Source organism: Dromaius novaehollandiae, chromosome 5 (assembly GCF_036370855.1).
Source record: "Dromaius novaehollandiae isolate bDroNov1 chromosome 5, bDroNov1.hap1, whole genome shotgun sequence".
NCBI classification, from domain to species: Eukaryota; Metazoa; Chordata; class Aves; order Casuariiformes; family Dromaiidae; genus Dromaius; species Dromaius novaehollandiae.
Window position 1 is genome coordinate 38,236,683 of NC_088102.1, and position 25,785 is coordinate 38,262,467.

At 44.8% G+C, this 25,785-nt stretch overlaps 1 protein-coding gene across 6 annotated transcripts in view; it reads left to right on the forward strand.

The window, feature by feature from the left end:
- Positions 1-6,634: 6,634 nt before the first annotated feature.
- TMEM229B (transmembrane protein 229B) overlaps positions 6,635-25,785 on the forward strand; it is a 34,638-nt gene continuing 15,487 nt past the window's right edge. The window contains exons 1-3 of one of the 6 annotated variants that reach the window (XM_064512490.1): positions 6,635-6,802; positions 17,882-18,051; positions 22,482-22,623. In XM_064512490.1, coding sequence (XP_064368560.1) covers positions 22,582-22,623 — 42 coding nt within the window. In that variant the 5' untranslated portion in view covers positions 6,635-6,802; positions 17,882-18,051; positions 22,482-22,581. Of the gene's footprint in view, positions 6,803-9,733; positions 10,670-13,601; positions 14,265-17,406; positions 18,052-22,481; positions 22,624-25,785 lie in introns of those variants that run through there. The other 5 variants (XM_064512491.1, XM_026095787.2, XM_026095788.2 and 2 more) reach the window with 5 other exon arrangements.

A 25,785-nucleotide genomic window follows, 5' to 3' on the forward strand; every position in this document is an offset into this window, starting at 1 on the left:
CCTCATGCGCACATTACGTTAAGGCAACCAGCCAAAGTATTTTTGGAAGACAAATGGAAGTTGAGATTGTGGGTAGGAACCAAAAATATCCCACAGCCATAGGAGACAACGCCTTTAAAGTTATTTAGAAGCTTGAGTAAGGGAACATCACTTGTAAGAGTGATGCTTGATGTTTTTGAGACTTGGGCCCATGAGAACTTTCATGCTGTGCAGTCCCAAAGCACCTGGGAGCACTTCATTCCTCTAGGGCAAAGCATGGGTGCTACTGGTAGCATGCAGCCATTCCAAATAACAGTTTAAGAGAGAAAGCGATGAATCTCATCACCATTGAAACTCCGGGGAAAATTCAGGGAAGCAGAATGGAGAAGGGCACTGTAGATAAGTCATATTTATAGCAGATAGTAAATCTGACAGATTTAGTGGCTTCTCTTGCTGCTTCAGCACTGTTTGTGAACAGCTTTCATTCATCTCAGATGCTTCTGTAATTCAAAAAGCTCTTGGCCAGTGGAATGTTCTCGAGCAGTTCATTGCGAATATTTGATACATGAAAGTAAAGAGTCAGACTGTGATTCTTAGCTCTGAATTGCTTTCATGTATTCCTTTGACTCATCCACTTTCCACATCATTTAAAATCTCAGAGGAACACTTTTTCAATTTCATTCGTACTACTTAATTGCTCACAACCTTCTTCATTTATCTCTTTTTATATTCTAACCCCTGTCTTTTCCATCATTTTCTCCCATCCCTTCCCTCCTCTCATAGTTTATTATCATTGCCTGACTAATTTTTGAAAAGTATATTATAAATGACTTAGAGCAGACACTTGTCATTTTACTGTTGTGCAGAGCACTTTGCATACACATCGTGTTGTATAAATAAAAACTACAGCTTTGGAAATATTTAGTCTCTCAACCATTTTGCAGTATAATATGTACAAAAGACACTATATGAAACAGAATTATTTATTATAATTATTCCATCTCTGGTACTGACATTCAAAAGCATTTTAGGTAGATTGTTTGCCTTCTCTATTCTCTGTCTTAATTTCTTAGCTAGCTCAGAGTTACAAAATATGTCAGTGAAATGTTAGCACTGGGTTGTTTGGTATTATAGAAACCTTTAAATATTAACTCCTCTTTGCTTATCCTGCTTTCTGTTGGCATATCCCAAGGCAATCTAGCAAAGGAAATATGTTGCCTGTTTTACAGGTGGGGAAACAAAGACACAGAGGTGAATTTGAAGGCACTGAGAAGGCCTGAAGCATGTTTGTGAACAAAACCCAGGTCTCCTGGGCTCCGGTCTCCTGCCATTTTTACTGGGCAACACTTTTTCTCAAAATAGTTTACTGGATTGACTTAGACTGCACATGTGCATTTTTGTATAGCAACTTGCCCCTCCCAAATGTAGCATTAGTATTTTGTTAAACCTGGCACAATAACCGAAAACAGTTGCCTCCAAACCCTTCAGCATCTGTGGCTTCCATATACGGTCTTTGCTTTTCTTCTGCCCAGCTATGAATCCAGAATAGAAACGATGAGGGATTCTTCTATTTATTTTGATTAAAAACGCAAACAAATACAGGCTTACTTTGTCAGGCATCAGTCATGCCTCTGGCCAATCTGGCCTGCTTCTTGTTCCAAAAGAAGCCGCGGGCTGTCCTGTTCTGAAGGGCCTGCCTGGGACCCAAGCCGCAGGCAGGTCAAGGTGGCAGGAGGTAGTGGGGGGTACTAGCGCTCTGCCGAGCGATTTATCTGTCAGTCCAAAGAGAGTCCTGATCATCACTGCTGAGGAAACTCAAAAGCTTTGACAGTCCCTGTGAAAATGTCTTGCTGGGACCTTTCTTCCCATGCATAACGTGAATGATTTTAACCTTGTGGGAGCGAGGACGCTGTGCAGGACCCTGGGAACGCCCCGTGCCAGGCGCTCCTCGACAGACTGCCCTGGTGGGAAGAGTCTTTGCTGACGGGCACTTCGGTAGAGTCTCTTAGCAGAAGTTTCCTAACCACCATGCTTAGTTTCAGAGCCAAGCTCTCACTAAGCCGTAAGGTGTAGCAGGTGTCCATTAGAGAAAAATGTCTTGAAGAAAAGCAGATGGCTCAAAGTTAAATACTCATGCAAACTTTATTATTAAAATTTGTTTCTAGAGGAAAGAATATGGTCTGAGTAAGGGAAGGATTCCTACAATCTGAGAGAGCAAGGCCAGCTTTTTCAAAAATAGCTCTGTGATCCTTGGAGTTTTCTGCTTAGCTTTAAACATTTTCAGGCCAGTAAGACAGCACCTTACTGGCACAGACAGGTACACGCACAGCTACATGGATAGGTGTTTGGAGAGCTTAAATTTTGGGCATAGATAAGTAAGAAGCTGTGGAGATCTAAATCCTTCCTTAATCTCTTTGTGAATCATGCACTTACTCTGTCAGGAGTGATGATTATGGCACTGGTGCCTGAAGCCATAGAAAGAACCCAAATGTATTTTGAAAAAGCCTACAGGGGAAAAAAAGCCCATGCCACAAGCACAAGAAAGAAAAGAAACTATCTGACCAGGAAGTCTCCTCCAGCTTGAAGGGATCATGTTTGAAAATTTCCTTCCTGATTTCTTCAATAAACCGAAACAGCAAAGGCATTGAAAAGCTATGGCTTGTGTTTGTTCTACCTCCACCAAAAATGAGCCACAGGAAGTGATTTTCATGCTAACACATGAAGACCCCTGCAAGCTACATGAAAACCAAGTAGGTTAGTCTGATCTGAGTTTTAGCATGTGATCTTTGCTGTTCTTCAAAATGCACTTTCTACTTCAGGGATTTGCAGAACATTTGTCACCACAGTAATCGGGGGCCTCTCAGAAAAAAAGAAATGAGTCTCTTTAATTACTTTGCAAGCTTCAAGATTGTTCTTTGCTCCTTGCATTCCTGACAAAGAAGTCTGTGTTTTGGATGTGCATGTGTGAGGGGTTTGTTAAATAAACACAGATTATCTTCTCTCTTCCGTTTACTCAGAGAGTTGGAATTTCTGATTAGCTCTGTGATCCAGGACCTCCTCAGGCAAATGAGAGAGAAAAGGCCAATACTCCCCAAGGAGGAAAAAAACCGTCATTTCGGCTGCTTAGGTTTGCTAAGGACTTGCTAGGTTTTAAAGTCTTATGTTGAGGTTTTCCGTGATAGGTGTCTTCTTCAATGCGCTGGCTGGTTGGAGTCGGACTTACCCAGGGCTGAAGGGAGAGCAGGAGTGCTATCAGGTGAGATTCTGGTTTCATTTGTTAGCATGTAGTGAGTGAGGCAGGAGATTAGGGTAGAGGTGAGTTTGTGAGTTAAGTGCTTAAACCCTGCTCTGGAAAGCTGGATCCTATTCCTGGGTCCTCCATTAGGGCCTAAGCAATGCCAGGCAAGTCACTTAGACTGAACTAGTAATACTAATGTAGGTTTCTGATTTTCCAGATGCTCCTTTTTCTAGATTGGGCCTTGATTTACAGCAGGGATGAGTATCCACAGCTGGAATGTAAATATAAGGAGCCATAAAAATGAAATCCTCTAGGGAAAAAAAGATGCTACAAATCTCAAATTAATGATTCCTTTTGACTGTAACATATCTGAGCTTCAAATGCCAGTCTGCAAAGTGAGATCTTATCACACTGGGAATGGCTATGCATGCAGCAGTATTTGTGGTGCGCTCAGATACTGATGTAACGAACACATTAAGGAGTCCCTGAAGAAATAAGTCATTTTTCCTTCAGTATAACAGTTGAACTATAAATTAAACACAAGTAACAGTGAGGGAATAGGCCCTGCCAGATGCAAGGTGGATGAGTGAGGACCAGCTCAGGTATTTCTGTGCAGCACTCCCTAACGCGTGCAGTTACAAGAGTGTAGTACTAAGCACATATGACTATGCTACTTTCCAAGATGTTTCCATACAGTCAGGTGATGCTGCACCCAAATGAATAAATCCTCCCAGAATGAGACAGGACATCTGGCGTAGAGACATCTGAGTTCATTCTGAGCACGCACATGGAGGAACCAGATCAGGAGCTATGTATGATCTCTGTTTTTCCAGATAAAGCCAAAGCATGCGTGGCAGGATTATAAGATCATTATTAATAAGATTAGCTGCATGTCTTGTGGCTGCGGGGGGACTAGAGCATACCTGGGTCACTGCAAACTCTTTTCATTTTGGAGCCAGCTTCCTGCACACAAGTCTGGATGCTCTGCAGAGAGCAGCGCTTGCTCCCCACACAAGGCCTGGGAGAGCATTAGCTTCCCAGTGAACTCAGGACTAAAGGGCAGATCTAGATACTCCCTCCCTTTTGTCCTCAGGGTCCGTCCTGCTCCTGCTCTCACCATATTATAATGTTAACTCCATTAGCTTTTTCTCCTCTGCTACTACCTTAGACTGAGAGAAACAAGCTGCAAGGAGAAATAATAATTTTTTTAGACCAGCTAATATGGTTGGAGAGAGTCGAACAAGCTTTCAGGTGCACAGCACCCCCCCCCCCAGGTGCTCTCTCTGACATTTCTCCCTCTTGCCTGTCCCCTCAGTATAGCGTTTGTCTTCATTTGCCTCACCGCTGCCTCGCTGCCTCCTCCTTCCTCCCTTCTCATTCTCAGAGCCCTCTCCTTTCTCCTCACCTCCTCCTTCCTCTCTCTGCTTGCTGTAACTAGATAGGGGAATACACACTTAAGTATTCCCTACATGTGTTTTTCATTTACTCCAGTCCATCTCTGGCTGTTGATTTCTCCTTCCTATAGGTGAGTATCTCTTAGCTCTCTTCTTCCTTTCTCTTTGACCTTTCCTCTGCTCCTTGTAACGCATTCTCTCTTCTCATGCTGTGAAATGTTCATGCTGCCTTGTACTGTGAAATTCTCTCACGTTCTCTCTTCACTGTATCTCTAGCATTGTCCTCAGTACTTTCTAGAAGATGCTATTTCACAATAAATACATAAGCACTGCATCAGACTGCTGTTCTCTGTATCTATCAGATACTGTATTTTAAAGGTGCTTTTTAGAATATGCAAGATGTCTTAGCTATCTTAGCATTTTTCTTTTCAGCTCTGTGGAAATATATGTAAAACAATTGTTTTTCTTAATCAAGCTCGAGGTCCCCAGCACAAGCAGCCATGTCCTAGCTTGCACAGCTCTGTTGCTGAGGTAAGGCTAGCTATGCATTATACTCCATTTCCCCTTTAAAATGCTCCATCTTTCCGATACTCCAGCTCTTGCAGGGAGATTGTGCGATCAGGTGACTCGATGACAGGCTGGTTTGCTGCATTGTGGCATCCTCGGAGGAGCAGAGCGGTTTGCACGCAGAGCTCCCGAATAAAGGCTGGCAGGGAATGCCAGCCAGTAACCCTGGCACTCCTCGGTTACGCAAAGCTATGCAAAGCCTCTGCTAGATTTTTTACTGTGGAGCATCTGCTGGCCCTGCAGTTTTGGGGCAGAAGGAGCCCTCTCTCAAGAGATACCTGCCTTTGAGGGTCATCGTGGCCAGACATCTTGAGAGCCCTTCGTTCTAATTGCCTCTGGCCTGCACAGGTCTGATGTTGCCTCATCACTGTGACCATATATTATTGATATCAAAATTGTTGAGTCATAAAATGGAGGTTATAAAAACATTCTTATTCTGCTAGAAACATTAGCTCATCATTTCTGGTACTACAGAAGGCAGGAGAAGCCAGGAAACCTGGTGCCTGTGAAAAAAGAAAATGTGGACTGCATCAGAAGCCCGGGAAGACCAGAGAAGAGCCACGAAGCTGGTGGCTAATTAGGAAAGGGAGAGCTTTGCCTAAACCCCACTCTGTGGGCTGAGAATCAGTTGACTCTTGTGACTTTGTGTCACTTGAGGTTGTCACTTTACTCGACAGTACTTTGATTTCTCTCTAAAATAACAGATACAAAAATCTCCTTCACTTCTGTTTGAAGACCGTAAGGCACTTCACAGGTATTAACTAGTTAATCCTCCCTGCAGCAACTTGTGCTAAGTGAGAAAGCTATCATTACCTCCATTTTTCAGAGGGGAGGTGCAGAGGGGCTGCTTGTTTGCTTGCAAACTCTGGTTCAGGATCGCCATCTCCCCATTTCTAACCCTAGACAAAGGCATTTTCCAGTGGTCTGCTGCAGAAGAAAAAATGCACAAAGAGAAAGGATTTTAATTTATTATTTATGCTTTAAATGTATTATATTTCTTCTCTTCCTTGGGCAATTTTCTGAATCTGGAGAGATCTTTCTGGGTGGAAAGACACTTCTCGTAGAGATTGTGTTTCACTATTTTAACAGTGCAGCTACAGGCAAATATTTCTCTTGATGGTTGTCTTTGATTTCCTGCACTGCAGGGATGTCCGGTCACTGTCCAGATTCAACAGCAAGCGCACGAGGATTATATTCCTTAGCTGCTTGGGGATTTTTGTCACGCATTTCTTTAGCAAAGTAAATACGGAGGACCTGTATGATCAGTTCACCAACCGCAGAGCAGCACCCACCTCGCACCCGCCCCGAGCAAATACCCCGGGGCTTTGGGGAGCTGCCGGCGGAGGCCGTCCCCGCTCCCGCCCCCCCTGCCCACCGGCCGCTCCCCGCGGCACCCCGCGCCGCCGGCTGCGGACGCAGCCAGCCCGTCACCCCTCGGCCGGCTGGCGCGGCGCCGGCGGCAGGCCGGGGCGGGCGGGAAGGGGTTAAGGGAAGGTGGCGGGGAAGGCCGGCCGTCGGGAGCGAGCATGTGCAGACCGCACCGCATCCGTGCTACGGGCTGGTGTCACTGGCGCGGTTAATCTCCCGCAGCCGCCGCCAGCCCGCAGGGCACCGATGGACCCCGGTGAGGCGCTGAGCGCGGGCGCGGCCGGGAGCGTCGGGGCGCGGCGCCGGCACCTGCCCCGCGGCGCGGCGGGATGCGCTGCCCGGGGCGGAAGGAAGGAGCCGGCGGCCGCCGCGGCGCCTTTCGCTTTCTGCCGGCGCGGCGCGGCGCGGGCGGCGGTGCCGGCTCCCCGCGGGCCGAAACAAAGGCGGGCGGCGGCCCCGCGCGGCCTCTCGGCGCCCTCCGCGGCCGCGGAAGGGGCCGGGCCGCGCTCCGCGCAGCGCAGCGCCGCGGCGGCGGCGGGTCGGTGTCTCCGCCGCTGGCCGCGCTGGGCCCCGCTGCCCCCGGCGGGGCGGGGGCGGTTTCCGTGCCGGGGCCTGGGAGATGCTGTGGGGCTGCGGTGCGGCGGCGTTGGGGGGTTTCACTGAAACCTGGAGCTGGTGTTCACTGAAAAGTGCCCTTTTTTTTTTTAAAAAAAGTGTTTTGAAACATTTTTTCATCCGTTTCAGTGAAACTGTCTTCATCCAGGAAGTCTTCTTCCAGGAGAGAAAAATAAACATCAGGCAGTTCAGTGGCTGCACAGCAGGACTGGAGTGGGGGGTGGATGTCGTCCTCTCACTATGACTTTCTGCAGCCCTGTGAATTACTCATGTATGTTATGCTTCTAAGAGGTCAGAAACCCAAGTATGCTGATCAGCTGAAAATGAGCTTTTTTTTTTTTTTTTTTTTTTTTTAATTAGTCTCAAGATGTTTGTTCTTGTTCCATTTTTGGCATGGAAAAATATTTAGAATAACTGAAATTTTGAGAAATGGAAAGTATGATTCTTTCCATTGCTGATCCTTTGCATGGGATTTTGAAACTCATCTCTGATGTTTTTTAATAGCTGGGATGGTAGGCAGTTAGTTCTTCCTCATCACTTTGAGTTGCAGTGGTACCCTAGGGCTTCCTAGAGAACTTTTGGCATTGCTGGCCCAAAACTCCCGGGGAAGTACAAACTTGGTCAGGCTCCTCATTATCTAGCAGACGCAGTAAAACTCTGTCAGAAGAAATATTTCATGCTCTTCTCTTTATTGACAGGATTGTTCCATTTCTTGCTTAATTCTGAAGGGAAACCAGTTGCTGCAAGAGCTGATTTTTTTTGCAGGTGGGGTGGTAACAATTCTGTCAGTGCCAGAACCATGTGTGTCAGGAACTTGTAAGAGTAAATTACCGAAAGATTGCTCAGAGCAGTGTTTTGTGGTTTCCAGGAATGCAAATGCATTAAAGTATATATTGCGTTGGTTAGGGGCAGGGCTTACCACTATTTTAGGGTAAATAGGAAATCCCAAAAGAAAAATTTTCATAAAATTTTTAGGAAACTGAAAAGGAAGGCTTGTTGAAAAGGAAGGCTTGTTGAAATGGAATTATTAATGCCAGTAGCTGCTTTCGGCCAGAGCCGAGGAAAGCCCTTTAGGATGTACTTAAGTTTGTACTTCAGGCACCGTGATACGTATGACCTATCCCTCAGGTCTTCCCCGAATCACAGTGTCTCGTCTCAGGGAGAAGGTATTACCTATTCCATGCAGGGATGTCGGTAATGCCTGTTCTTCTGTTTGCGTTGACAACAGCTCACTACCGTGGATAAATTAAGATTGTTCGCTTCAGGTTGAAAGAAGGTATTTCTCCCCTGAGTGGCTTTGTGCACATGTCTGGCAGATTTTATAGTTGTTCTGTGTCCAAGGCGCAACTCACTAGTTGTGGCTGCATAACATCTTGCTGAGGGTCTGGCAGCATGTCCCTAACTTGGTCAGTTTTGCTGTTCCTACTCTGCTGCTGGGTGAAAATGGAGGCAGGCGGAAAATGAGCAATTTGCCCAAGGTTAGTGGTATAGTAGTGCTGAGGCCGTGTTGAGTGCCAAAGTGGCATCTAGAAATCCCAACCTTCAGGTGCCTTCTTCACACCTCAGAAATGTGTGGTGCATATGTGCGTGGACACATAGGAGGTCGGATAACAGCCAGATGTGCCCCGTTCCTCCTCCGGAAAGAGAGACCAAGTGAAATTAGAAAATACATGACTGACCATATGAGCAGCTCTGTCATGAGAGTTCAGGCTTTGCCCTTGTAAATTCCTATGACAGACTACAGAAATGGTCCAGGGAGCAAGAAAACAAGAGACTTCTGGCTAGCTTATTGGCATGTGGGTCACTGCATACCTATGGAAATGATACCTGATATTGGGGACTTGGCAGTTTTGCTGATAATGTCATAACATAGCTGCCTGACAGTGAAGGACATGTTTAACCTTGAAATAAGATGAGAGTTCCTGATTTTGAGTGACTAAACACAGGAAGCGTTTTTTTGGCTGAGGTGGTGGGCTCGATGTTGTTTGGAGTCTTTAAATTGGGATATCTTTCTACAGTCTATACTTTAATTCAGCATCTTTGAGGAGTTCTAAGAGATGCAGGGATCCCTTTGGCCCCTAGTTTGTGAATCCACTTATTCGTTCCCTCACATCAGGAGCTGTGGAGAGAATGAGAAGTTTTGTGATGTCCTAACTGTGCTTGTAGTACCTGTGTATTTGATTAAGACAACGACTGTACTCAGTTCTCGTGCTTCAGGCTGCAGCAAGTCGCTGCATTGTGTGCAGGAAGGACATTTCCTCTTATTGCATAATTAGCCAGATGAATTCATTTTTTTGCCTTCCTCTGAAGCGCTAGAAGTCAGCCACGATCAGGGACAGAGCACAACAGGAAGGAGGAGGGCTGGGGCAAGGGAGAGGGAGAAAAGGTTGTGTGCTGTCCTCGGAGGTGGAAAAAGCACAGAGCTTTTTGCTGACATTAGGTGTCTTAATGGTAAGTCTTGTATGTCTCCTCAGAATTGTATTTATTACTGAGTTTGTGGCTGAGAAGGCCACACGCTTTGCAGGTTTTCACCCTCCTCTGCAGCATGGGATGTGGATCGCCTGCTAAGGGTCAGCTGTGTGGGACTCATTTATACAGTTCTTAGCCAGTTTTGTAGCTGCAGCATTGGTGGTAGTTTGGTTTCTTGTGCTCTTTGTTCACGGTATGTAAATCTGATCTGCTTAAGCTAAAGGATTTCTGTCTTTATCCAAGTTACTGAGCTCAGTTGCAAGGAAACTGCATGAAATTCAATAAACCATGATATGCAGGAGGTCTGACTAGATTAGGTGAAGAGTCCTTCTTCTCCTTAAACTTTTTGACAGTGGGAAAGCAATTTTTCCTCATGCAAGATGAAGGAGAAAGCATCCTGAAAAAAACCTGCAAAAGAAAAGCCTATTATTTGTGAGCAGGTTTAAAGGGTAGTTGCATGAAGGCGACCTGCTTGTTCTGATGCTGAAACCATAGAAGTAATGGGAAATTCTGCTGTCGCCATTTATGCATTAGGATTTGGTATGTTTCTGGATTGCCTTTAGTAAATGTCATGTTTAAGGAAGTGAAATTAAGTTTACTTTCTCAGTCTCCGGCTGACTGCTGTTACGTGGTAAGACAAGAGAGGTGAGAGCACGGCTAATTAAAGTGCAGCAGCCTTCCACTCCCCTTGGGCTGGTTATTCTGTGGAAAATGGGTCAGTTACTGTGAGAGATTGTTTGCCAGCAGGAGGCAGGAAAAGCTGCTGCTCCCGCTCCTCACCTTGCTGTTGGGGAGAGCACTGCCCGCTGCCACAGGCGCTTGCAATGCCTTGATGGTATTTGGATGCAGAAGCCGTTCCTCGCAGATGGGGAAACGACACCTGGCCGAACACAACGGTGGTCCCTGCTGTCCCATCTGCTCCTGTAGATGAAGCAGTGTCAACAGAGGTGTTCCTGGGCTGGACCTGAGGCGAATGAAATGAATTTGGACGATATGAGTGGGAGTTGCACTTCTGAAAGAAAAACGATCTGTTACGAAGGTGGAGTATGGTATTTTTCCTTACTTCTTCCAAAAGAAGCTTCATCATCTGAGGAGCAAATGTAGTCCTATGTAAAAGTATTAACTGTTTGTGGCTATGATTAGTATGGGTTTGTAAATCATCCCATATTACTTCTCACATCTGCTTCCTGTATGTATTTTAGCGTTCTCTGGTGACTGTGTTGCCTGAGCATGTATTAGCTCTGCAGGCTCAGGACAGACTGCATAGGGGAGCAGAGGGCCAATTTGCCTTGTACATCAGAAATAAATTGGTCTGGTTTTTTTGCGTTTACGGGATGATACATGAGGCAGGAGTATCCAGATGGTTTCTCAGCTCTTAGGTAAAGGTGCTTGTGCAAGCAACCAGAACGAGTCCTGACAGAGAGCCAGACTGGGCAAAGGCTTTGGCTCCGCAGGAACAAATTACCAACATCTGTGCCAATTGAGAACAACATGCTCTTTCTGGTTAGTTGGAGTGCTGCATTCCTGCCTGTAAATGATATGCCCAATAGTGCCCGTTGCAAGCCAGCTCCCATACACCTCACAGCCCAGCTAAAACAAGTGTGGAAGAAACTTAAATGCAGGTGGGCACTGCCTTTTACCATGTCCTGGTAGGCTAAAGAAAAGCTAGACTGCTTTAGACATTCCTGTTTGTAGGAACAGCTGAATGAGCATACTTATCTACTACTGGTTGGGAGATGTCTAATTATTAGTCTGTATAAAAGAAAGAAACATTTTATGTTATCCTTTCTTTTGTTCTAGATTTTATCAGTGGCAGTGCCTAAGAGTTTGCAACAACCTTATTTCAAGACTCCCCTACCCCCACAGACTTCTGTCAAAGCTGGATTAGACCTCAGAGACAATCTTCCCTACCACAACTGTGTGCTGTCTTGCTTTCATTGCATAAGATCAGAGCTGTAGTAGGCATTAGATAAGCACCGGTAGTGTAAACTGGCAAAGCTGCTGCTTGACTCCTTCCTTGCTGGATCTCGGCTCTCAAGTGCGATGTATGTTGAAGGCACCTTTCCTGAAGGAGTCTGGGAAGCGCCGCTTGGTCCTGTTTGGCAGCTTGCTAGAGTGCGAAGGAGATCGTGAAGTATTTGCGAAGAGGGAAGCTCTCTCGAGCATGAATAGCTGTGACATAGTGCTGTGCGTGCTGCGAAGTGCCTTCTGGGGATGGGGACTCTCTTTTGGTTTTTTTTTTTCACCCAGAATACATGTGCAGAAAAGGGTCAAACTCATTCAGCTCTACCAGTTTAATCTTGGCTGAGAAATCTCGGCCAGGGAGTTGTGGCTATACAGAGCCCTAGACAGTGTCGTTTCTCAGTGCTTATGGGAAAGCACTCCTGATGGTAGCACTGTATGTTTTGCAGTTCCCTCCTCTGCTGAACGTGAGGCTTGCATAACCCACAGGGTACTTTTTTTTTCTATCAGCCAAGGTTTATGGTAAGGATGTTTCAAGTAAGTTCTAGAGGAAGAATTATTTCTTTGTTTGGTGATTTGCGGCACTTTCAAAATGCATATAGAATTTTCCCCAGTGGCATGATGGATACCATGTGGTTGGGTTTATTTTGATCCAGCAGTTCGTTCCAGGGCAGGTCTCCCAATTAAGCCTTTAATTGGAAGTGCACTTGCACAAGAGCTGCAGGATGTAGGGCACGGTTTATAAGATGCTGTAGTATCTGCTAGAAAGAGAGGAGCTGCTGTAAAGGTAATATAACAATTCCTTAGCAACATAGGACTTCCTTGTTGTTACTTTGGGTTTTCCATTGCTGCTTAATACTTTACCATGGAGATGAGATAATGCGTTTCCGAAACAGCAGCTTCAGTCACTTGAGCTGACGGAGACTAGTATCAGGAGCACCCCAGGCACCTGAGCCATTCATACTCTGTGCAGTTGAAGATGGAGGTGCCTGCATAAGGAAGCCAGTTTGTTACATTATATTGGCATCTAACTTGTGGGTATGCAAGAGATCAACTTCTAGAATCCAAGTCCTCATGTTAGCTAATTATATCCTTTTGGAAATGATACCTCTGTTTGATGTTTGTATTAATGAGGTATTATTGCTCACCATAAAGGCAACTAATGGCCTAATTCTTTCATAGATTGGCTGGAGTGTAATTAGTTTTTCAAAGATTGGATCAAGTAGAACAATGCCGATTTCTAAAAATGCTGTGTATGCATGGCACTTGTTCTGACTCCCGTCTGATCTTCATGGTAAGAGCTCCAAGAGCTGCAAAAGTTGGGGTATGTTACTTGTTGTAGGGTTCCCCCCGGTAGCTGTCAGGTATAGAAGACAGGAAGGTGTCGTATTCTGATGGGAGAAATGTCATTTTCATGGTTGGAGGTTTTTGTCTGGAAAGTGAGGAGTGGACGATGTCCTGATGATGGTTAGAATTTGCTTTACTTTAGGGCTTAGCAACGTTTGGAGTACTAAAAGGCTGTAAATGCTAACACCAGCACTTCTGCAGCACCTTTCATCTGAGAATCTCTCTGTTCTTAATCAATTCTCACTGTGTCTCTGTGAGGTGGGTATTATTAGTGTCATTCTACAGACAAGTAGATTAAATAAGTTGCTTATATAAGCACATTCAGCGAGCCAGGAAAAGTCAGGAATAAAATTCAGGAATACTAATGTTCCCACCTATTCTTGAGCTACTATCATGTACTTTGTGCTGCAAAAAAAGAGACTAAAGGCCTTAATTGTGATAGTTTTTTTGTTTTTTAATTGGGTCAGGAAACATAAAAGTGAGATATTATTATGTGACATAACTAAGTATCCATGTGATACTTGAAAAAAATGGTAATCAGATAAGTTGCTAGGCAACTGTACCCTGCCTTCAATTACCCACAAGCCAGTGAGTTTGCTTTCATGGTTTAACATGTGTTCTGTACTCCTTGAGAAGGCAAGTGTAGGTGGAGTTTTGCAAGATTTGCTCCTTTTTAGCTCACCTACTGCTTAGCTGGCATATTGGGAGGTCAGATTTGACCCCAGATTTGGAGAAAAGTATTCACAGAACTTAAGCAGCAGAAAAATGCTAGATGAGTTCTTAAAAACAGTGGAGTGTTTTGAATATAAGTAAATAACCATCCTGGCCTACAAACACTGCTGTGCTAGGGCAGTGACTCCGCACTTTGGTCCATGGCTCTTCAGCTCGCCGGGCTATGGAAAGGAGTCTATAGCTTATCCTTGGGAACATGAAAAGTAAGAAAATGAGTGAGTTTTTTTGTGGTAAAAGGTAGGTGGCAGGGATACATGGCAATCTGTGAGAAATCTGAAACTTTCTCAGTGGCGAGTTGGCCTGAAAATTTGGGGAGCTGTGGTAATGCCTGAGAACCTGAATGTAAAAACAGCTGTTTCGTTTTCATTGTCTTAGCGGGAAAAGAACGAAAAGAACGTAAGCAATGAAGAGTGTACACAGAGAAAAAGTAACTGGGATTCTAATAGTATGAGACGGTTCTAGCAGCACAAGGGAGTTTGTTTGTGTGTTTGTTTGAAACTGATTTTTTTTTGTTTGAAGACAGCCTGCAAGATAACAACAACAAAAAATGAAGACTCTTGGCAATTATTCTAACAGCGTTTCAGCTTTTGACGGTAAATGATCACAGATCATTTGCAGATGCCATAGTCTTGTGGGGGTGCAGGCATCTGCCCAAGCTTCTTCAGCTTTTGGGTGGCAGCAAGGCTTTTAAAGGAAACACAAACCTCTGGAGGTCTGACAGTGTGATTCTCAAGGCTTTGTCAGAAGCTTTCAGTAGAGCTAGCAGACTGATCTAGAGATACTTGGGGAAGGACCTACCAAACCATCCATGCTTTGTTTCTGAGGGTAGCTGAAAGCTGTTGCTTTGCAGACTTGGTTTTGAGTTTTTTATCTGCCTATCTACTTATTTATTTTTCAGAAGAGAGACATTTCCTTCAGGAGGCGGAAATTGTGTGGCAGTAGCATGCCTAAGGTATCTCTTTGAGGTAATTTGGCCCTTTTGGGAAGGACATTCAGCCACATCTACCACGTTTTGTGTTCTGTTGACCAGTCTAGGTTCAGAGATGTCCTGATCCCGGCTGGTCAGTGGGCTGGTTTGAAAGCCCTGCTCCAAAGGCAGCAAGGGAAGGTGTGTTGCGAATCTAGTTGAAAGTGAGATTTGCAACGCAGGTCTCGATATAAGTTGTGTTAGAGTGGGGTGAATTTCTGAGAAGATGGATGTCTGCTTTTGATTTCTAAATTTGGCACTTCTGTCACTGGAGAATCCCAGATAAGTCGCTGAACAGTGGTGTGATCTAATTTCTCTGCTCATCGAACAGTTTCATTTTATCACCAGGTAGTTGCGTGAGTCTGAGGTCTGAGGGTTTTTTTCTTGAGCACTTTGGAAATCATGAAAAAGTATAAACACTAAAATAGACAGAAGGAACACACAAGTAACAACTTCCAAATCAAGAATTTGCTTTCTTTTTTTTGTTTGCGTGTTATCTGTATTCTCATTTGATGTGTGCTGCTATTTATTTATCCTAACGTGCGGTCCCCAGTCTGCTGACACCAGGAATGTTGATGTCTTTGTTAGGGCAATCGTCAGTGCCTGGATAAGTACCAGGGTGACTGTTTTACGGCACTGTGACAGAAAAGCCCGAGTCTGGCCTCTGTAGTGGATTTTAACTCTTTCTGTATGTGCAGTTGAATGGCCACAGCACTGCTTTTAGCCCTGCTACAGACACTTCACCTTTTTAATCATTAGTGTTTTGGGACAGGCAGTTCATTTATATGCAGAAGGCAAAGAAAAACCCCCTTACCCGAACGGCCTAAATGTTGTGTTGTATAAGCATGTGAACTTTCAGATTGGACATGTATGCTCAGCTCTACCTCTTTGCTCATGTGTTACAACATAGTCTTTGCTAATGAAGAGTTCCTCACCTGACTGTTTTTTACTGTAGATACACACCTAACTAAAGCTATGGTTTCACAAGCTCTTTGAGCTCATAGAAACGAAGATTTTTGCAAAAAGGAACTTTTCCCTGCTGGGCACCACTAAAGCCCTGTGGTAGCCTCTCTGTGCCCGGTCCGGGGACTGGTATGGCTGAGAAGGATTAGGCTTTTTGGGGGTAGTCTTGAAGTGAACGACAAGTTCTTTGGCTCACTGCGAGGCTGTGTGGGTGACCTCAGCGCTGGGGCAAGGGAACAGGTTAAATTGTGCAGCGAGGGGCAAAGTGCATTGACCTAAAGTTAGGCTGGCTTAAAGCCTCCGTGGAACGGTAGCCTTTGGTAAGATGGACTCCGGCGAGGCGTCCGCATTGCTCTCATGCAAGGAGGCCCTTTCGGCCCTGCTGCGTTCCCCTTTTTCCATGCCAAGCCTTTGAGTCAGGACTGAGTGCCCAAACTGAGATGCCTTGGACTCAACTGACAATAAATATACCCTTCTGAAAACATTGCTCTTGATTTTTTTTTCTAGCATATGTTCAGCCTGGCAGCAGGCATTCAGGTATATTCATGAGTGTTTATAAACTGTGTTATGAGATCAGATCTGCTTCTTGTCTGAACAAAGAAGCAAAATGGATGAACTGGAGGCATAACTGGTAGTTTAAGCACAGTAGTGCATTTTCCTGTCTAATGCTCAGATTTGTGCATTGAAAGGCAAAAGTGCACTGTAGTTGCTTATTTCATATGGATTTGTTCCTCACTCTTTTACAAATCAAATAATGGACAAACAGATCTGACTATGTAAAGAGAGTTCTCAATGTTCCTGTCATTCTGGGGAAAATGCTTTTTAAGTTTTTCTTTGCATGTGTCCGATAAAGTTAAATAGTTCGGTAGAAACCTATACTCAGTTGTGGCAAAATGCATATAGTGAAAATAACGTGCAAATAATTTTTAAGAACATCAGTTTTAGAATGGTGTAAACCAGAGCTAGCTCAGTTATAACAAAAAAGCTCTTTCCCAATCTGATATCAAAATGTGAAAATAGCAACTATTTCTCATGGGAAGAGAGACTATAAAGTAGATGCAAGCCTTAGTGCATATGCAGAAGGTGCTAAATCTGTCTTTATAATACCCATGTTACAGTGATTTTAATTAATGGTTTTATGCTTATTCATCACTGTATTAATCTTGGTAGGAGGGTTTTGTAGGGGGAGGATTAGTTATTTAATCTGCATTTTTAATTGGAATGTTTTTGTAGTTCAGTGCTATCTAAATAGAAACAGACTTTTTTTTTTCTCTTGAATTTCTGTTGGATCTCAGTTTTTGAACACCTGAATCCACTAAGATAATTTGAAGATTTCAGCTGATATGCAGTCTGACACACAAATGTTCTTGCTCTGCAACCCCTTTGCGTGTAACTAATCCAGAAAAACGCTGTGTGTAGACAAGCCTTCAGAGTGTAAGATCCAAGATGGCAAAGCTACTTGAATGTTGCTATTTGTGTATCAGAGCTTGCACCTTGAGGCCTGACATCTGTGCAAATCAGTGGTGTAGCATACTAAATGTCAGCACTTGAAGAGAAGGAGAAGTACAGCCCAAGCTCCTGGGCTGCGCTTGCCGGGGCTGTGCAGCTGTGCTGCCCAAGGCTGTGACCACCCCAAGGGGTGGAAGGAAGTCCGTGAGCCGGAGCAGGGGAGAGGAGGCAGTGGCAGCATTTCTGGGAACAGGTTGGGGTGGTGGGTGGGTGGGAGGCAGCTGCAAGGGTTGAGGCCTAAGGAGGCCACATTCTGCCCTGGAGTGGGGAAGGGAGATGAGAAAAATGGGATGACTGGAGAAGTGAGGAGGAGAAGGTGGGGAACATAGGGAGGCAGTGTTAGGAGTGGGAGGATTAGGATGAAATGATGAGGCTTGCTTCAAAAATGGGAAATCAGCAGGAAAACTAGAGAGGAAGCACTTTCTGGTAGACTCTCCAAGGGTTAAAAGAGATGTTGGCTGAGATGGTAGCAGTGAAGAACCTTTAACTGTTGACTCCAGTGAAGTTGCTCAGTGTGTTTGCCATGGCTGGGATCCAAAAGATCAAAAGGACAGTGAAGAATAGAAAGACTCTGACCAGAGGAAAGGCAATTGCCAGGAAGCTGCCCCTGTATGAGGGACAGATAGATGTACCTGCCTGGGGTCCTGAAGAAGTCAGGCCTTCCAGGGCCTGATAAACTGGAGCTAAGCTATTCATACACGTAGCTCTCTCATTGTTTAAAGCCTCCTACATTGTCCTTCATTAAGATTAAACTGTACTACTTTGGTTTAGGAAGGCTGTCTGGTCAGCGTGTTAGCTGTTGGTCACACGTATCTGGCCCGAAAACGGCAGGCATCTGAAACTGCTTGGACCTGCTGGAGTCAACCTGGTCGATCCACGGATGCTGTGAACTGGGAGCCGACCAAAGAGTGGGAGAACTCCAGGATTCCTACCCAGAAAAGGTAAGGGCTGGAGGCTAAAAACGGTGGGAGTGTACTCGTAGACCAGAAAACTAGAGCAGTTCCCTGAGTACAAAGCTGAATGCATTGTACATGGGACCTTTGAAATTTAGAGGTGTAGAGTGGCTAAGGGCTAGTCAAGAGGTGGAGTTACATGCACCAGTTCAAACTGCTGTTGCTGTCTGGAAGGGTAAATAAGGTCACATCTGTACGCATTGCTCTTCATTTCTCTCTGCTTTTGTGTCAGACCGTTCTGATCACTCGGAATTTAGATTGCCAAACTTATCCCAGCGTTATTGGTTCTTTGAAACCTCATACACGGATACACTTAGGCAATTAAAACAACCAGGACAGTGGAGCAGTGTCTCTAAACTAAATGAGAGCAGTAGGTAAAGAGTGGAAGGTTGTCCTGATGGTGAAAGCACAGGTGTGAGCCAGATGACATGGAATCTATTCCTGGCCCTACCAAGCCGTTCAGTCTCTGTACCTGGTTCACTAGTGTGTTACTCCACTAACCTTTTTTGGCTTCTCCTGCCACTGTCCTGTGTCTATTGCAGTTTGTTACACTTGCATAGGGTGGGTGTAAAATGCTATCAAATTCAACAGTCATTTATATGCTAGTGTGAAGCTTTGTATTTGATCCTGGCAGAAGGCCTGGGCATTGTGGGATCAGAACAGCAATCCCCAGCCCCTGCAGCATTTTCAGAGAGCGCTCTGTGTGTCTGCAGCATGTGGTAGGATGCCCTAGCAGGAGGCTAAGTGCAGGTGCTCTAATATGGCTTTGCAGGAGTTCAAGCTACAATGTTGTTTTCAGTATTGTAGATAAGGTTTCATGGGTAGGTCCTGCACAATACTTTAATCTCTTTGTAACTGGGAACCCGTTTTGAGTATGTAGGTGCTATGTATATAAAATTCAGATTCACGCAACACCTTTCCTCCCCCAGCCTGTGCTCTGTCTCGGGAGTCTCATTACCCAGTCTTTGGTGGTGGTGCCTAAGGAATCCACTTGGATAGTGCCGAGGGTATTCTGTGGTCCCACTCCTGCAGGAGGTCTTGCTCCAATATCCGCCTTTTCCTCTCTGAGACTAGGGATCAGACCCAGTCAGCTGTTGAAGGAAAGCAAGAGGCTTAATTGTGGTGATGCTAACAGCATGAGTAAACAGGGTCAGCTGCTGCCTTGAGCTCTGAGTGTCACCTTGCTGCCTGTTGTGTAGCTGAAAACAGGGCTTCAGTTGGTCAAAAAGTGTCATCTAGTGAACTGTAAAGTTCAGCCCAGTGCTGCAAGGTTATGGCAAAGCAAGTGTCAGCAGCTTCCTGAGAAGGCCGCTGCTGCTGGACTGAGCTCTTGGAACATGTCCAACCGTTTTGTCAACGATGCAGCCATGAGTACTTCTGAAGAAAGCAGTGTTTGGCAGGCGCTCTGGTGTATGGTACTATTGCTGTGAGTAGAGCAAATGCTGCTTATCACATGCCCTCAAGAACCATCAAAGGAAGCGCAGACGTCTCCTATTACTGTTAAAACAAAAACCGAGTGCCGTATGGGCACTAGAAAGCATAGACCCATTGGCAGCAGAGCAAGATATGAATAATTCATTTCTCCGATGCCTCCTGTATGCTCCATCCACTTAGGCTGTTCAGGATGCTGTCTACCAGAGATGCAGACAGATCTGCTCCCAAACCAGTGGGGACACAGCCCTGCCTGCAGACTGGGATCACCACTCTGCTCAGTTTGTCCTTCGTGAAGCTGTGACTCCTGCACTGTTGTTGTGACATCCTTTAGGTCAGAAGTTTTATCATCCTTTTATCAGAAGTAACATCATCCTGTGGGCTGTTGGTAGGAACTCTTGTAATACCAACAAAACCGGGATGTGTCCAGTAATGCCAGCCTGGAATTGGCTCTGAGGTCAAGGAAGCAAGCTAGGACCGAGACTAGAAGAACTGACTGCTCTGTCCCCTCTTGCAAAGAGGCGGCTGACTCTTCTGTGTAATAGTGGTTTGCTTTTGTAAGAGAATTCATACCGTGTCAGTCTGCTCCCGGCTCAGTCTTATCGAGAAGTCCAGGTTTCATCTGCTAAAAGTTCCCTGAGTACAGGTAGGATTTTTCTCTCCATGCAGAGTGATTTAATGTGTTTAAATGGATGTTTGACAACCTCTGTGAAATATGTAGTTTTTTGCAACTTATTTACTAGTGGGCATTTGTCCATGTAATGGTTGGCAACTTCATTGGTCGCTGAAGTTGAGAGGCACGGAGGACTTACAGGGCTATAGAGACTGAATTCTCCTGTGATTGTCCCATGAACTGCTCTGAGGTCAGGCGAGAAGTGCACAGGGAGGTCAGTGTGAGAGAAGGCTTTGCTGAAGATTCATTCAGCAAATGCACATACGTAGTGACAAGGTTTTTTTTATTCCTGTTTTGCTCTTTCCCTCTTGCTGGTCTGTGTGAAGATTTCTTCAGCCATTTCACATACCCAGGTTGCAGTATACATGCCATGTTGCAGACTTTTGAGCATTTTCCATCTTCCTTCTGCATCTTCCAGAGTTGCTCTTGGCTGTTAGGCTTTTGCTGAGAGACATTCTGATTTTTTAGTGTGGGAAAAGCCACCTGTAATTAGCAGCTGCTGCAGAAATGACAGGCTTCTTAAAGTGAAAGTTTAACCTTTGCATTTACAGCTGTCTTGTGATGCCCTCTCTCCCACTTGGAGAGCACTTCAAATGTTCCTCTTCAAAAAAAGCTTTCAGGAAAGGAGCTGAATGATCTTTTGGTCAAGAGAAGTCACTATAACTTGTGTCCAGAGGAGCTTTTGGCTTCTGATTTAAGCAAACTAGCTGGATTGCTCTAGAGTGAGCCTCCTTTGGAGTTGTCTTAGTCCAGAAGCTGAGGGAGACCTTGGATGGCAGACGAAGCTGAAATCCCTCACTTGTCAGCTTGTCAGACAGGGTTGGAACAGTCCCTGTTGAAAGGTGCAGTGGAAACATCCCAGAAGGCTGCCCAGCTGGGTTGAAAGGTTAGGGCAGGTTTCACAAAGAGGAAGAGGAAGAAGGTACCACAAAGGAGGAGGAAAGGCTTGGTCCTTAACCAGGTAAAATGTGTTTGTGGATGCTCCTGTGGTCTGGAAAAGAGTGAGAAGAGGATAGATTAGAAAAATGTGTTACTTACCAGTGAAAGAAGTAGAGAAACGGAGCAGGCTGTGGATTTGTGGTTTCCATAGTGATGTAACTGTGGAAACTGTTGTACTGCTGGGCTTTGCCACACTGCAGTTCATGGCTATAAGTATTCAACTCGCATGCTGGGGAAATGTAAATATACATCAAACACAGAGATGGCTAAAAGTGCAACTGCATGTTCATGATTTATTGTCTGTTGCATTACCTGAACACGCGATGCTGGGAAGCCTGGCTCCCTCATGGCTTATTTCTTCATCTGTTGATAATACCACAGTTCTTGCTACCAGTGAGTGATATGTTGACCTATTTTTTTTGCTTTCTTCTCTTCCCTATATACTTACACGTTGTACATCACTATGATGTGGTGCATGAGCAGAAAGGAGTCTCTGCTCACCCACACTGATTTCAAATATGCACTGATCACAGAGTGTTTACCTAACTCTTTCAGGACACACCAGCTGATCAGAGCACCACCCTGTGAAATTTGGACTCGTGTACTTCATGCTGTTCATAACTCTCACCTCAATTGTTTCTGTGGGCCACAAAAAAATGGGCTGCATGTGTCATTAAATCATGGTTTATTTTAATGGAGATTTCTGGAGGGTTTTAATAGTCAAAATATCTGACCTTTGGGGAATTTTTACATAGAGAGAGACCTAGTTGTGACTGTAAACAGTTGAATTTGAGAACACTTAAATCTGGCTTTCACAAGAAGCTGGTGTGCAGAGTTTTTCATCATTGCAGCTAATGGATTATGAGTGGATCATGGAAGTGGAGGGAGAGAGCATGGGCAAGTGCAAATGTCAGATGCACATGTGCACACACATCAGACAATTATACATATACCAGTCCTACACACCCATGTACGTAATCCAGTCTTTCTGTTTCAATTCACAGGCATTTGTGCCCATTTTAAAATCATTTGGGGTGGGGAAGACCAAAGCGTCCCCCCCCCCTTTTTTTTTTTCTTTCCCTCCTCTCTCTTCTTTCCTCCTTCCCTTTTACTGGTACTGCTGCTGGATGCTTCTCTTGCTGTCTCTGTGAACAAAACTCCCTTACCTTGGGCATTTGTTTTGCTTGTCTGATGGATGTAATGGGTCATCTGTTCTCTTTATAGAAAGGAATGTTAATTATTTTCAGAAGGCTAATTAGGTTGCTAATGAGAAGCTGTACTGCAGTAATATTTCCTTTAATTACTCAGTCTTAAGTGCCGTATAGAACAGTTTATTGAACATACTGTTAAATACAAATGCTTGTATCTGTTTCAGAGGTGTACCTTCAGGCTCCCTGAAAGAAATGCTATGGTAAATTCAGGAATCCATGAGAGACAACTGAGCAACTGAGACTGGTGCTGGGAGCCACGTAGTCATGCAGCCTCTTTGCCTCCATGTGAATTCGGTTCTTTTGCGAGTGAGTGACTGCAGTTGCTCTCTGTTTCAGTAACACTTGATGGCTTTCAGCAGTATCAGTGACCAGCTGTGCTACCTGCCAAACTAATCCATAGTTAGACCTAGCTCTCTCACTGAATAGTTTAGTCTAATTAGCCAGATGGCAGCCAGAGGCACAGAGAGGTGGAGTGACTAGTCCAAGGTCATGCTGCAGATCAGTGGCAAACCTGCTAATAAAACTCAATGTCTTAATGAAACATGAGTGTTACGTTAGTGCAGCACACCATTTAGCTCCTCATATCTTCCTTAGGGCCAATGTAGTTCACTGCAAGACTTTCTTCAGCTGGCTTATTGCTTCATAAGGCAGCACAGCTTCTCTACAACCTAACCCATGTGTCTCCTGCAGCACTGACATAGGAATGTCCTTTTGCTTCTCCATTTGAGTTCTGCCTGCAACTTGCTTCTCTCCTTTTTTCACCCTTAGTTGTAGAAACCTCAGTGCCTTTTAGATTTGCCATGAGAGAGCCACTGTTCTAGACGGTATTCTAGTTGTCTAGTTGTGGTAATCCCAGAATGACAAGTATTAGGGTGGATCTCCAGAATCCCCTGCTTCTCTGGGAAAGAGCTTCACCTTTTCTACAGCATCCTCTGTAGCCCAGTCCAAGACCTAAGACTTCGTCCTCGTCTCCCAAAGCATCTTCTGCTGTATTTCTGCTATGCTTATGGTCAGACTCCTGGATGCCGGCACACACCATAGCTCTGCCAGGGAGGACGATGAAGGAAGGCTGCTGAATGGGGCCACTTCCAGGGATCAGAAGGAGCTACCTGTGCGCATATAATGATCATCATAGACCCAATCAGAGGAGTGAGGATCTGTGTTGATATCATGGCTGCACTGCAAAGTATTGTACTGTGCTATTAAGATGTCTAAATTTGGGTGACCCTGAGAGTGGTTTAAGGCATAAAGTGAGAAATACTAGGGAAAATTATTTTCACCGTGGAGTAGCAAAGGTCACCTTCCAGTTCTCAAGTGTTTTCGAGAACAGATGTGCATTGCTAGAACAACCTGTCTGTGCTCTACGTATCTGCTACAGCTTTGGCTGAGGTGCATTGATTTAAAAATTAATTTTGCATATGCAGCATTTAAGTTAACTTTGCACATCATTACAGCTGAAGGAATGCTGGGAGACAGAGAAGAGACAATGAAGCAGGTTTTTTAGCTGCAGCATATATGCAAGTCCTAGGTTAGTACAGGCCTAAGTGCAAAGAGCATATTTGAAAAAAAGTCTAGGTAACTACCTGGGACACCTTCGCATTGGGATAAACTGTTGTGCAAGGCAGTGGAAATGGGATTGTTTGGTATATGTCATAAGTTCGTTGCTGTATGTATCAAGACTAGTTACTCTGTGCAAGCATGCTCAGGCTGATACTTGTTAATTTCATCAATATTTTTCCTGTTTTAGTCCTGGTAGGAGCTAAAAACTTAAATTCTTACTTGTCCTACTGACGGTGCATTGCTGAAAATAGGCAGCACATTGCATTGCCTTCCCATCGTATTTGATACCTGTTGATTGTCATAAAAGTCCTTACATGTTGCAGATGTGTGTACCTCTAGAAAAGAATGGGCAAAATGCCCGGAATGTGCCACTCCAGGACTATCAGTAAGAGATGCGTGATTTAGGCACAAAGATGACAGCGCTTAGGCATTTTATGTAAGCAGGGACAACATATGCTGCCTCTCTGGTTCCATTTGCCAAGGGTCACCTGATGCTCTATTTCTTGAGCAGATTTTAAAGATGGTTTAAAGAGAATTTGGGTTAATTCTTTTTTGACAGGTTTTTGGTGGCCAGTGTGAGCAGGATCAAACTGTTTCATTTAAAACTAAGGGATTCTATTCCAGTCTTATCACAAGACCATTTCCAACACAGAAAAGAAGTGGCATCTTTGTGCAGCTGGCCCTTCACCCAGAGGCATGAGGTGCCTACTGTTGCCCAAAAGAAAAACAAGATAAAGGAAAAAAATCTTCTTCTCTAGCTGTTAACTACAAAGCGAGCCTAAGGAGGCAAAGCTTGTAACTCGGGTACCCCTGTTAAGTGCCTGAAGTTCATGAATGAATTTGGGTCTGTGGGTAGGGTGGGAGAAATGTTTCCATGAAATTCAAAAGCTGTTAAAATTGTGTCATACAAATGACTTGTTTGTTAGAATGGTACCATGTTGCGGCGTGAGGCAGACTTACTGGAGGCTGAATCTCAATGAACAAGTCTCTGTTAGACGCTTTTCAGTCAGTGTTCCTGAGGGCTCTGCACTGCACAAAGGAAGGATCAGCTCCTCACTGCTTAACTAACAACTAACTATGCCTCCTAAGATAACAGAGTTGTTTAGAGTGTATCTTGAGCTTTTATCTTCAGGAGGTAGCAAAACAAAAAATGAGAACGTGAGTCAGAAGTTAAGGGCACCACAACTAGGAAAGAACTAGGTGGCAAGTCCCAGACAGAATATAGTCTGACCCTGGAAAAAACCCTGTTGTGTTCTGTATCTCTGTGACAGGTCATTAAATGGGCAGGATACTTCTGTCACCCCTGTCCAGTACCATTCTGTCTAAATACAATAGGGCAGTTACATGGTGACTGGGTAAAGTGTTAGATTACAGTTCAATAGAAAGAAGTCAAGTGAGTTGCTGTTCGGTTAAAAGGCCTCTACAGCTGCATGAGAATCTGAAACGGCACTCACTTTTGTGATGTCTTTGTCCCGCTGCAGAGCATGGTGTTTTGTTTTTGTTTCTTCCCCTGGTTGTGCTTGTCAGGCCCCATGGGGAAACTGAGTCCTTCCTGCCAGGTGCTGAGCGTGGTAAGTTGCTCTGACAAGTCCACAGAAACTAGTGGACAGCTTGGTCCTTGAAAGAGAGACTAACAACGGGAGGTGTTAAGAAAGAACAGCGCTTCGTGGGTGGGAAGTAGTCTTCTGACCACTTCCTGCAATAAATTCCTGTCTGGGGTAAGTGGCTCTGTAGCACAGAGGCTGATAGATAGCATCTCTTTCAATTGTACTGCTGAGAGCGTATCATAGGATTTAGCCACTAGGCTGCCATGAGACTTCAGAAATAAGCCTCTCGTGGGAACCAAGTGAGGTATATTACAGCTCAGTACTGCCTTCTCTTCAAAAATCAAGTGCAATGTGGTTTGTA